Below are 13187 nucleotides of genomic sequence, written 5' to 3' on the forward strand. Positions count from 1 at the left end.
AGACAGGGAAGAGTAACGGAGAGTGGTTTCAAAATCTTTCTTACTCGGACTTGTTGAGAGCCAGTCCGGTCCAGTAGGCCTCCAGTGGAGCAGTGACCACAGCATCAAATAACACCTCCTGGATCAACTCTCTGTCACCTACAGGGTGTAAGACCAGTTTGAGTCAGGAATCTAATTCACAAATACAGAACATCCGTCTCATTCGTCACAATTTCTGTTTACATCACCAACATCTTATCCCCACAGATAATAATCTTTAATTGTGACTCTGACATCTCTCACATTTGAGGTGTGGCCTGCGGCCCGTCATGAAGAGCTTGATGGCTTGAATCTGGGTCAGGTGACGGTGCTCATGCTCCTCTTCTGTGTTGCAGTAGGTCCTGTGTGTTGTCCAAAAAGAGCCATATTGTTAGAACACAGGCCTCAGGATGCCTGGTGAACACAGAGGGCTAACCTACATAATGCATGAATAATCATTTCCACAATCCCTTCCTCACCATTCATCTGCCAGGGCGACATCTGGCTGTTCCAAATCACGGAGCCCTGAAAAACACAAGTCAGTAACGCTTCAGCAATGCCAGTCTGTGTTGACTGATGCACTAAGTGGGTATATGTGAGCACAAGTATTCTGGTAACAATGAGTTTGATGAGCAATCTCCAACAGGAATCAATACACTGTGTTGTTATGAATATCTAATCCTGGTTGTCGATAATGATTGGTTTGAGCAAAACATGTTGCACTGCAGCGTAGAAATGAGTTACCTGCTTCAATGGATACATTTCCTCTAAAGAAGTACTTTCCGTGACCTCTTGACAGAGCTACTCCGACACTGTAGCCGCAAACAAAGAAGAGCGTCAACCTGAGTCAGTTAACGTTTGACTGGAACTGCGTTATAAACTACCAGGAACGTGACACAACTTTTCTCACCTGAATGGGGTTCCTTTGATGTCAGTGTAGTAATAGTCATTGTGCATCTTGAGCACACGCCTCTAAAAAGAGAAGATATTCCTTCCTTTAGGCCTGAGACAGTCAACATCTGATAAGCAGACACGAAGTGATATATTTCTGCAGCCTCACCCCTCTGTCCACAGTCTTCTTCACCTCCATAGAGAAAGTCCCTGTCCTTCTGTTCACCATAGCATTGCGTAGCTAAAAAGGCGCCCACAGCAGAGTTGTCAAGGCTGGGTCAGTGATCTAGTAAACTGTCTGTGCTGGATTTCAGTGCAATTTCACTGAAATAATTGAAAACCGCTCAACAATAACACGATCATTCTCAGGCTCATTTAATCTAACATAACCTCTGATACGATTAGACAAATTGTCAAAAAAAGAAATATTCCAGATCCAAACACATTTAGTCTGTCATATTATACTTAATGTTTAGGCTTTAGATTATGTCAACTTTTCTTAACTTGTACTCAGGCTTTTTGCACGTACAATGTCATCTTTGTCTTCCCACTCCACCTCAGAGAGATCCACGCTGCTGTAGTTGGGCTTCCTCCTCTTCTGACCCTCCTGGTACTGCACAGAGTAACAAAGTGTATACAGTTTAATGTTGTGCTTTAAATTGCCTAAAAGTTCAACCACAGCTCACATTTGTCAGCTAATTTAGCCTGAAACAACTGCCAAATCTGCATATGGCCCATACATTTCTAAATATATTAGCATGATTTTAGGGAAATAACAAGATTCAGAAATGTTCTGATGTAATCTCTCTTTTGTCATGAAACGAAGACTCCCTATACACTCCTATTTATCAAGCACTGTTATGAAGCTTTTGGAGTGTAATTATTTAACAAACCATCTGTGAAATTAACACTGTCAGGTAGATTAGAATTAATGAAAATGATTGATAGAAAATCCACGCTCAAACAAGTCTACATCAAGGCATTAAAGTGCTCATGTCAAACTGCTACTGAATGTCGCACATGAAACGAGAAAAGTCAATTACTACAACCACAGCCACAAAGAAACATTCACGAAGAACCAACACAGACCAACACACACAGTTGCACAGAGAGGAGTAGCACTAACACTGGCACACACAGATCCACTAGCACAGTCAAAGCTCCTGAGGAACCAGCGGTCTCAGTGCGAGGGGCTGTGGTCTCTGCCAGCGAGTGTTAAGTTACCTCTGGGAAATCTCAGGCCAGCCAGCCCTATGAGTGGCCCTTATCCCTGCATGCATACATCAAAGGAAAAGGTGGGGATTACAGACTATACAAGCCCATGTTGCCTCTGAGCCAGATAATACATTTGTCTCTGTGTGCCATCGTATTTTTGGTTATCTACACAATAGCATGGACAAAACGAAAAGGAAAAACAGGGTCAAGTCAGGGAATGCTGTGAGAATGTTCAGGTTTTAACACAAAGAAACTGAGTTACCAGAGGCCTGAGGTCTGGATGTATCAGGATGTAGCCATTGTTTGTGATGGCGAATGAGTATCCATGGATACCTAACTGGAGACATGGAAAGAAATGTGAAAGAAAGGCAGAGCAAAAAAAAGAAAAAAGAAAAAAAAGCAGAATACATTAATCTAGTACAAAACAGCTGATTGTACCATATGTTTTGGGATGAGCTTCATCAACTCCTGCAGAGGAATGTCTGTTCCTACGACCCCCAACAGAATACCCTGGTTCTTCTGCATGGAAACATTCAAAACAAATACACAACTTCAGCTAGAATCAGCATTAGTGCTCAGTAACTGAGCAGATACAGGGAAAAGGAGAAATGGACACATAAGTAAAAGACACTTAAAGGGGCATCTTATGACCTTCAAAAGCACTGAAAGTTGCACAAGAGTAGCAGACTCTCAGGTCACAACAAAAGAAGCTGAAACCTAACTTTGAGCACTTCAAGGAGCCTACTCTATAACTCGGGAAAATCAAAGTAAGCAGAAAAAGACTGACTCTGGTCTTATCTATCTCTATTTACGTTGAAGAATGTTGCTTGTTCCGGGGAGAAAGTTTTGGACTGCAGAGCAGAAACTTGCATAATTGAACATGTACTGACTGCAGCGATGTGGAGCTCAGATTATGACACACCCAGGGGAAGAGTGACTGCCCTCTGATAAGAACATCATCACAGAACTTTACTTTTTGAGTATCAAAAGTAAAATATGTCATTTGATAGATAAAAAACCCAGTTCCAAAAATGTTGGAACGCTGCGTAAAATGTAAAAAACAGATTGCAAATATTTGCAAATCTAATAAACTAATACCTTATTCACAACAGAACATGGAAAATACATCAAATGTTGATATTTCTGTTTTATGAAAAACATTTTATAACATTTTGAATCTAATGGCAGCAACAAATCTAAAAAAGAAAGCTGGGACAGGGCAACAGGAGGCTGGAAAAGTAAATAAAACTGCTGGAGGTTAATGTTGTAGCTAACTAGGATTAATTGGAAACAGGTCAGTAATATGATTGGGTCTAAAGAGAGCACCTTATAGAGGCAGAGTCTCTTGGAAGTAAAGATGGGCAGAGGTTCAGCAAAAAAAACAAAAAAAAAAACGTGTCTACAAATTGTGGAGAAATTTTGGTATAATGGCCAAAATATAAAATGGCGAAAACTTTGAATATCCCATCATCTACGGTGCATACTATAATAAAAAGAAGCACTGCATGATTCTGCATGCAATAGTCTGTCATGGAAATTAATTCCAGAAATCATTGTCTGTTAACACATTACACCGTGCATCCACAAAAGCAGGTTAATGCTTCATATTGCAAAGAAGAAGATGAGTTGATGAACATGATGATTAGAAACGCTGCCTTCTTCTCTGGGCCGAAGCTCTATTAAATTTGACTGACGCAAAGTGGAAAACTTGTCAGATAAATTAAAATCTGAAATTTCTTTTCGGAAATCGTGGATCACATTCGGACCGAAGAAGAGAGGAACCATCCAGCTTGTTATTAGAGCTCAGTTCAAACATCTGCCCCTCTGATGGTATGGAGGTGCATTAGTGTCTATGGAACTGGAACTGGCCACCTGTACATTAGAGCAACACCTGCTCCCATCCATATTCTCCATAGTCTTTTTCAGGAAAGGCTTTGCATATTTCAGCAAGACAATGATAAATTACATACTGCATCTATTATGACAGCATGTCACCAGAGTGCCTGCAGTCCAGTCCTTTCACCCGCTGAAAACCTTTGGTGCAACATGAAATGTAAAAAATGACTCAGAACTTAGCAGCTAGAATCTTAAATAAGATCAGTTGGTCTCCTCGGTACCCAGATATTTTCAGACTATTGCTAAAAGATGAGGGATGTTACACAGTGGGAAACATGACCCTGTCCGAACTTTTTTGAGACGTGTTGTTGCCATCAAATTCAAGATGTGCTAATATTTTTCATGAACTTGCAAAATGTCTCACTATCAACATTTGATATGTTTTCTATTTTTTTACTGTGTATGATAATTAGTTAATGAGATTGGCAAATCATAGCATCCATTTTTATTTACATTTTACACAACATCCCAACTTCTTTGGAATTGGGGTTGCTCACAATTATACATTATTCATGGCTGTAATAAAAAGAGCAATGATCTTTACCCAAAAACAAAATCTTAAGGAAAATAAACCAAACAAAGTTGTCACAGTGGCCATATACAAGAGAAATATTATAATAATAATTCTGTCTATTTTGTCAGTTTGAATGAGAAAAAAATAGCAATGGAATCATGATTGAGCCTACTTTGCAGCGTTAAGACCTGATCTCTGTGAGAGAAAGACTATTTGTTGCTTTGTGTTAACAAATCAGTATGGTTGGAAGCCACTGCTTCAACCTTTAAATGATGACCATTTGAATTCAATTTGAAAAATAATCAGTTACTAGTATCTGACAAAAATACAGTAGAGTCGGGTTAACTTGGAAAAATGAGGACTCAAGAAAGCCAAACTCAAATATAAGTAAATTTACTTGAGTTTTTGCAAAAAAAAAAAAAAACTGCCTTGAATACTTTACCCACCGTTTCATTCTTTGTGCTGAAGACAGGCATAGCTACCGTAGTCATCAGAGTTGGACCTGATTTGTCGTTTAGCTGAAAAAAGACAGACGATACTTTATCACCAAAGCAGGCTAATAAACCATTGATCCCACTGAATTAGATGTCACTGTGCTCTCAGATTACATTTTCAATCGTCACCCAAGAGAAAAGAGCTGCACAATAAGACTACATCTTCACTCGTAACACTGATAATAAGCCTGAACTGAAACTCTGTTCCCTTTATTCAATTCAAGCTTCGAGCAAATACTGTGACTGGAGCCAGACTGTATGGACTTTAAAAGTCAATTTAAAAGTGAACGGATTTAAAAGTTTTTCAAATTTCTTATTCAGCTACATCTAATGAACAGTTATCAAACTGGTAAACTCTGGCAAACTGAGATTACAAAGATTGTTGTTTGTCATTTGCTCCACAACTACAGATAAGTTAACTTCATATACATTCAATTATGCAATCAAACTGCATTTCATTGTAAAATTGTAAAATGTCCGCAAAAAAATACATAAAAATATTGAACATTACACGAAATATTCAACACAATAAACATTTTACATGCAGAAACGTCCTCCTCCTCATCGCTCCACCATATTGCTCTGCCATGTTACTAAAGTAGCCCAGAGGGGACAAACCAAATTAGCTCCTGAAAGGGTGTTACATGGTCAACATATTTTTTCATGCATACTTAGAAAGGGGACATTGAGTGGTGGCTGCAACTCAAATTTCATAAGGCTAAACAACATAGGGAGGGTTTGAGGGAAATAACAGATTCAGGATTTGACACGACAACCAAGACAAAGGTCTTTCTACAAATATAAGAAACAGACACTTTTTAATTCATTAGATAACCTAATGCAGCATCTAAATAACGTCCAGTAGAAAAACGTGTAAATACGACCCTGGTCACAAACTCTCTGTTGTCACGCCTGAATCCTCTGATGTTCTCAGGATGATGAAGGCTGACAATAATTAAGCACATGAGCACCGTTAAAGTAGGTCCGCTATTCCTTCACCTTGTGAGTTGATACAGCTGAGTGAGCCCGTGTGTGTGGTTGATGTCCGCTTGTGTATGTGCGTGCAAAGGCAGAAAACGAGCTGTGGACCGTTGCGTGTACAAGGAAGCCTGACAAAATGAAGAATGTTTGGTCCTTAAATTCATCACTTCACACACAATGGAGGAGAAAATCTGGGCTGCTTTCGTCTTCACAAAAACATGCGCGCAGGTAAACCAGTGGACGCCTAACAACCTCCACCCCCATCCTTCTCTCCCTTCCTCTGCCTCTTTCTTGGTCTCCCTTCCAATGTCAGTTTTATTATGGGCTTTAGGAGATAAAGTGCAATGATCCACAGAATGATGAATGGTGTGTCTGAGGCTGAGATACAAGAGCACACACTCCAGAGGACAATCTCTAACCCTTTTGTGTGTATGTGCGAGTGTGCTTTGATGTGTACATCGTCTAAAAACTGGAATGAAGTAAAATAAATGCCTCTGTGCTGTTCCTGCCCCTCGGAGGGAAAGGCCTACCCTCATTTTATACTTCCTGGGGAACACCAAAGCACAATGGCGACATTTAACTATTTAACCTCTCAAGCCACTACTGCTTTACCCAATATGACTCAGATTTGCTGACCCAAATCTTTGTTCTCTGCCCAGAATCTCCTTTCTGGTCCCACGATACCTCAAAAATATCTCCACTGTCAGTTCTTCACTAAGTCAATCAGTAGAATATGCCAATGTGATATTTACCTTACGAGCCTGAGAAAGCTGACAAGGGAGAAAAGACACATAAAGATTGAATTATCAGTGAATTAAAGTCTGTACGCTCAGCATTGACTTTGTGGACACAGATGTACAGTACACTGGGGAGGATCCATGCAGATTAATGAAGCTCATAATGAGGTATCATTCCAGCAGCATGAAGAATAATGATGAGAGAGCATATCCACACCCGCACTCTCACTGTACAGTGTGGGCACTTCACAACAGCATGTAATGCAGGACAGTAACACCACGAATGAGAACCTAAAGAGTATCCGGGAGTGCAATGACTGTAATGTTTTACTGTACGAGAGCCAAACTTGCAGTAAACAGCTGTATGGAATAATAACCTGGATGTGGCTTCCAGCCAACGCTGTAACATACTTACGGCACTGTCCACGTAAGCTTCGGTCCACACTGTGTCATGCTCGTGATCAATAACTTTTGGACGGCTCATGACGTGAAGATACCTCATCACGTTCTCTTGAACGTCAGCTAAAGTGGAGATCTGGCTAAAATATCCTGTAACAGAATGCACACATTAAACTAAAATTAAAAAACGCTGACTTTAACACCTGCAACATTAACTCCACGTAAGCATTCCAACATAGATTTGGACCATTTAATGCAGCACATCAAAAAGAAAACAAGGATTGGAGAGGTGTTTTCATTTCATTTTGCTTGGGTTGTACTATAACAACGTTAACAATGTACATAACAATTTTATGTACTCCGTAACAAGCAAGATTTCCACACTTAAAAAGCTTACAATGGGTTATTATCAACAACCACAAGCTGCATTTGGATCTCAGACGAGCTAAGGTCCAATGCATCCTGCAACTTTTTCCAAATGTTGGACCAGACCCCCCCCCCCCCCAGAAAAAAAAGAAAAACTCAATTAGGTTTAAAACGTTTTTTTTTCTATAACAATGATGATAATCTTTATTATCACTTACATTTCACATATCATTACTATACTAAACTATGAAATATTTCATTATAAAACGTTAGAGGCTTATGCTCAATGATAGATGAAAAAAAATCGTATCTAAATCGAATGAAATCAGCCTATAAAATTCACGCCATGTGTACAAGGACTTCTTCTCACTTCACTTGCTACCTGAAATTCTTTTACTCACCGTACAGACATTCAAGCAAAGTCTAGGAGGGAATTCAAAATGGCTCTCATATTTTATTGTTGTTCTATCATATTTAATTAACATTAGAATCATCAATGTCATCAAATCCAGACCACTGGTAGTAATTGTAAAACACCAAATGCAAATAAAGTTCTTAATTAAAGTAGAGTACCTCAAATCTGTTTGGTTATTATGTATTTCGTTACTCCCGCTGATACCCCTATCACTACTGGATTGCACTGAATCTTGCTGCAGCAGGTTTCCACTGTATCGGCTCAGAGCGGCACAGGAATAATTTGACTTGGTGTCAGCTCCCGCTGATGCTGACGATGTTTCACAGTGGACATGTAAGGTCATTTCACTGCGGGGGTCTGTGAGGGAAAGGAGGTTTGGGTCTTGTCATTGTACAATCCCTCTGCGATCTGTTTTCTTGGCTGTGACTTTCCCTTTCAGAGAGCACTCATCCGGAGCGTTGACACGTGGGAATCATCAGCAGCGAGCAGCCGAGAGGTAGATACTGGCAGGAAGAGGGATTAGAGCGGATTGACCCCTGACCCCCCTCCCTCCCTCAAGTGACACTTCATTGCCTCTTGGCAGAAGGAGTCTCAGCCAGCACGCGCATGCACACACGCAACACACATACTATAGATGCACATGACCAAACCACAGCGATAGCCACACATCCTCAATCTATCATAGTATTGCACAGACGCACCACATTAAGCTCATATCTCCGCTCTGATACCAAGCTGTTTTGGAAAGTGTTCATCAAAAAGTCTCTAACCTTTGTTAGCACAAGCCATCCATTTGAGGTTATCAGCAAATGCAGACTCTCGTCCAATCAGGTAGGGGAATATCCTAACCTGTGCAAAGGACACAGAGATGCTTACATATTCAAATATGGACGGATAGAAAAAAAAACAAAAACATGCAAAGTGCTTCATCTTTCTGTCGTGTTCCTATTGGCTCTTGAGCAAAAGATGGTTACAACACCGCCAGGATGTGCCTGGTGTTCCAACTCTGTTTTGTTTTGCTGATCATTTACACAATGTATATGTTGTACTTTGTATTTTTCTACATTACGCAGTTAAATTCAATTCATTTTCTTTTGTTGGGGTCTGGGGATGAGGGCATTTGCTACTGTCCTTTCAAAGAGCGCTGCGTGAAACTTTGCCAGACTTGCACGGCTCATTAGCTCCAGATGCTTTGCTAAGCATAAAGCATATAGAAAACACTGAATGGCTGCCATATAGCAGCCCTCAGGGTGCATGGATGGGGTGGGGGTGGGGGTGGGGGGGCCAAACACCGCCTTGTGCTCTTCCAAACACTGCCAACACACATATGCTTGATAGGACTGAACAAAAGCCCCTGAGCTGTTGCTTTTATTGCTGTGTGAATGGCACAGCCGTTGATTTAATTTCAATTGCATTTAGAGCTTACAAACGTTGTATGAGAGAGGATTTTAAAGCTCCTGTGTCCAGGTTGTGGTGGTAGAGCACAGGAGTGGGGTAAGTAGAGTAAAGCCATCTAGATTGGTCTCTTCTACATCCACTGCCCTTGAAAGCAGTTCATTTCCCGTGTTTTATTCCTTGTGGGAAAAATATTGAGCGGTAATGCATCAACATATTGAAAAGAAACCCACACTGACATGGATTTTACGTCACGGAGTAGTAGTGAAGTAAGAAACCAATTCCTCACAACATCAGACAGGAGCTGGAGCTAGCATAACGTATTAAAATGTTCGTCTATCCCTGACGCAAGAATACTGCAGTGCAAGCAGAAAGTACAGAAAAGAGACATGTCACACTGAAAATTAGACAAAGTGTGGAGCACAAGAGAGAAGGGAGGAGAAAGAGGTCAAGACTCACCTTTCTTTCCGGCCAATTGTACTTCTCAAAAACTTCATCATACATTTTAGTTGCCCCGTCAGTCACAAGCATGATAGCCTGGCTGCACACGCTGCCATGTCCAGTCTGATTAAACTGCAGAAAGAGTGTGATAAAGGTATTGTTCTTTAAACCCTGAACAAACAGAGTGCACACAATGTCTGCAAGGCCTCAGTCAATAAGCAACACACTGCGTTTAAGTAAGTAATTCTGAATAAGGTGGCATGCTTTATTCTGATGCCGGAAGATGCAGTGCAGTAATTAAGTGGTTTATTGACCTGTAACAGTGTGGATGTGGAGACAAAGGAATGTGTAGTGACACAATCACAGGATAAATCCTGCTGAGCTCATCTGCTCTTAAATCACACAGGCCAAGTATCAGCAGGCATTCAGAAGTCCCTCTCACAGACAAAGACACAACATGTCATAAAACGCAAGGCCAAATCACCTCATTTATTTACAGTTCGAAGCCAGAAGTTGAGTTCATGATAACTCTGATTTTTCATAGAGCATGCAAACTCTCATTTGTGTGTATGACACAAGAGTCTAACACAACATACAGTAACACAACACAAGGGCCTGCTACAAGTATTACACCATTTCACTGAGTCTCCACAGTTATTTGAGATGGCTGCGATGATTAGAAGTAGTTTTCTTTGTTTGTTTTAAATACAGCTAGATGAAACTAACAGAGATATGTTCCCATCTTTATTTCCTCTGTTTTCCACTGTTCCATCTTTTTTTACTGACATAATCTTGTTGCATCACGTGTTGCCTCGTCTTCATGTGCTTAACTTTAAATGTTTAATCTCTGGGAGCCGGATCAGCGTTTTCCCAAAAGCAGTACAAAAAGACACAGACCACCTTTTGCTGTTGTCTTTTTAAACAAATTACCATGATCTTGATGGCAGTGTGTGATTTATGTGTTGTAATCCATGCTGTCGGTACTTCTGTTGACTACTGTCTTCAAAGCAAATTACCCCATGGGGACAATACAGTTCTACTCCTCTCTACTCTACTATCTTCCAGTGATTCCCATTTAGGTGAGCATCTGCTGGTATAATTGACTGTGGTCGCTGATAACAAGGCCTGTTTTGTTCATAGTTTGTGGTTTATTCAAATCATTGGTACCTGTCATTGTTAATAATTTCTTGTACATATCCTTAATTGCCTTTTTCTATTAGTGTTATTTATGTCAATAATAACCTTTGTGCAACAAATCCCAAAAGGCAAATGGAAACGTAACTTTCATGTATTTACTGAAGTGTTCTGGCTTTCCTTCTCCATACATTGTGTTTTATTAATTCTCAGACTTATAATAAAGACTTAAAAGAAAATAAGAGGACAAAATAAATGGCTAATAATCCCAATATTTGTAAGACAATAATCTACACTTAAACTGACAGATAAAAGTGATAATGAGAGCCGTAATAACGGGACAAAATGGAAATGTTACAAGATGTAAAGTTTAAATGCGGCCCAATTTTTTATGTTAAAATGATACTTTAATGTAACAACTTGATCTAACAAGTTGGTATGACTTTACTTGACGAAAGAAAACAACAAGCGAATGATAAATTGCTTCAGACAGACAGTGTATATATCAAACAATGCAGATTGTACTGACTGGTTGACTTTCACTGCAGGTTTTTGTAAAACTCTGTCTAAGAAAATGTTTCATTGTACAAAGTTATATTTTTCACTCTAGTTTCTTTGTAGAAGAAATTCTAAGTGTGATCATTCACTACAATTCACTATAATCAGATCATGTGTTGTGGTTTTGTTCACAACGGAACTTTTGATCCGTCAAAAATGAACCATGACAGCGTGACAGTGAACCATCACACACATCATCACGTGCTAAAGCAGCCCTGTAATTGGATTATTTACCCCATGATTTCACATGACAGAATGTCTTCAAAGAAAATAGAAAAGCTTGGCCCAGCCTGAAGATGGTTCTCGTCATGCTCAGGAGGTTATGGACTGACAGTGTCGACAGCTTCTCCTGTAGACCCGAGCTTTTGCTAATCTGCAGCAATGTACGTATAAAAAAAATAAAAAATAAATCCCCTGGTCCACCAGGTCTTGAAATGCGGTAAATGCAATTTCAGATGAACAGCACATGACATTTACGCTGTGTTTTGATCTATTCAGTAAAAGTAAAGCTAAAAACATAATATACACCCCATAATTCAACTGGTTATAGAACCACCTTTAGCAGCAACAACTGGAAGTAATCAATTTCTGTATGATGTTATCTGCCTCCCACATTATTGCAAAGGACTTATGGCCCACTTCAGTTCACTGAGGTTTGCAGCATTTTTTTATGCACAACTCTCTTAAGGTCCCACCACAGCATTTCAATCAGGTTCTGGTCTGGACTTTGACTGGATCATTGCAACGTCTCGGTTCTTTCCTTTTTCTATTTGCTGCTGTGTTTGAGGTCACTGTGCTGTTGTATAAATTGATTTCAGAAAACCTTTAGCTGTCAGATAGATGGCATCATCTTTAACTCTAAAAGACTTTGTTCTACAGAGGACTTCATGGTCGACTCAATGACTGCAAGGTGTCCAGGTCCTGGCCCAAATCATCAGCCCTCATCTCCACTTTGGTCTCGTCTGTCCAAAGGACATTGTTCCCGAAGTCCTGTGGTTTGTTTAGATGCAACTTTTCAAACATAAGCTGTGATGCCATGTTCTTTTCAGAGAGAACAGGTTTTCTCCTGCAACCCAATCAAACAAGCCATACTTGTTCAGTCTAATTGTACAGTTATGAACTTTAACATTTAACACACTAACTGAGACCTGTAGAGCCTGAGATGTAGCGCTACGTCTTTTTTAAGTTTCTTTGAGGATTGCAGTGTCTGACCTGGAGCTGAACTTGCTGGGACGTCCACTCATGGGAAGACTGGCAAACGTCTTTAAAGTTTCCATTTATGAAATACTCTTTCTTTTTGTAGAATGACGGACATCAATTTATAGAATCCCCTCCCCACACTGATGGGAAGCATACATTTCTTCTCTAAGATCATTGCAGATGTCTCTCCTCCTTGGCATTGTGTTAACACACCTGAAAACTGCCAAAACTTCTGCTTTTACATAGCCTCTCAAGTCTTATAGAAGGAGTAAGGGTGCAGTGAGTGTTTCACACACTGTTTCTGTTTTTGGGTTATCATTTATTAGACAAATAATGACACTGTGTAATAAGTCATGTGTTGTTGTCCATGTTGTTGTATTGATCTTATTCTAAGAGCTGGGGAGGACCAGATTTTTTTTTAAATCTTAAAAGAAATTTCTGTAAAACCTTAGAACTTAAATAGGGTGTGCTTTTTCCCCATATTAGTGTATTTCATGATATTCAGATAATCTGTTCTATGCTTTCTGCTTTGT

The 13187-nt window shown here is 39.8% G+C and overlaps 1 protein-coding gene across 1 annotated transcript in view; it reads right to left on the reverse strand.

Annotated features, from left to right (window-relative positions):
- The window catches only part of cacna2d3 (calcium channel, voltage dependent, alpha2/delta subunit 3), a 40047-nt gene that overhangs the window by 8903 nt on the left and 17957 nt on the right, over positions 1 to 13187 (reverse strand). Inside the window, exons 12-25 of the mRNA XM_075462155.1 lie at positions 9781 to 9894; positions 8697 to 8775; positions 7162 to 7295; positions 6762 to 6779; positions 4981 to 5052; positions 2563 to 2643; positions 2387 to 2461; positions 1439 to 1522; positions 1079 to 1150; positions 929 to 990; positions 763 to 830; positions 498 to 543; positions 283 to 380; positions 45 to 138 (exon numbers count right to left, since the gene is read on the reverse strand). Of these exons, the coding sequence (XP_075318270.1) occupies positions 45 to 138; positions 283 to 380; positions 498 to 543; positions 763 to 830; positions 929 to 990; positions 1079 to 1150; positions 1439 to 1522; positions 2387 to 2461; positions 2563 to 2643; positions 4981 to 5052; positions 6762 to 6779; positions 7162 to 7295; positions 8697 to 8775; positions 9781 to 9894 (1097 nt within the window). The remainder of the gene's footprint in view (positions 1 to 44; positions 139 to 282; positions 381 to 497; positions 544 to 762; positions 831 to 928; positions 991 to 1078; positions 1151 to 1438; positions 1523 to 2386; positions 2462 to 2562; positions 2644 to 4980; positions 5053 to 6761; positions 6780 to 7161; positions 7296 to 8696; positions 8776 to 9780; positions 9895 to 13187) is intronic.

Source organism: Odontesthes bonariensis, chromosome 3, assembly GCF_027942865.1.
Source record: "Odontesthes bonariensis isolate fOdoBon6 chromosome 3, fOdoBon6.hap1, whole genome shotgun sequence".
Classification (NCBI taxonomy): Eukaryota; Metazoa; Chordata; class Actinopteri; order Atheriniformes; family Atherinopsidae; genus Odontesthes; species Odontesthes bonariensis.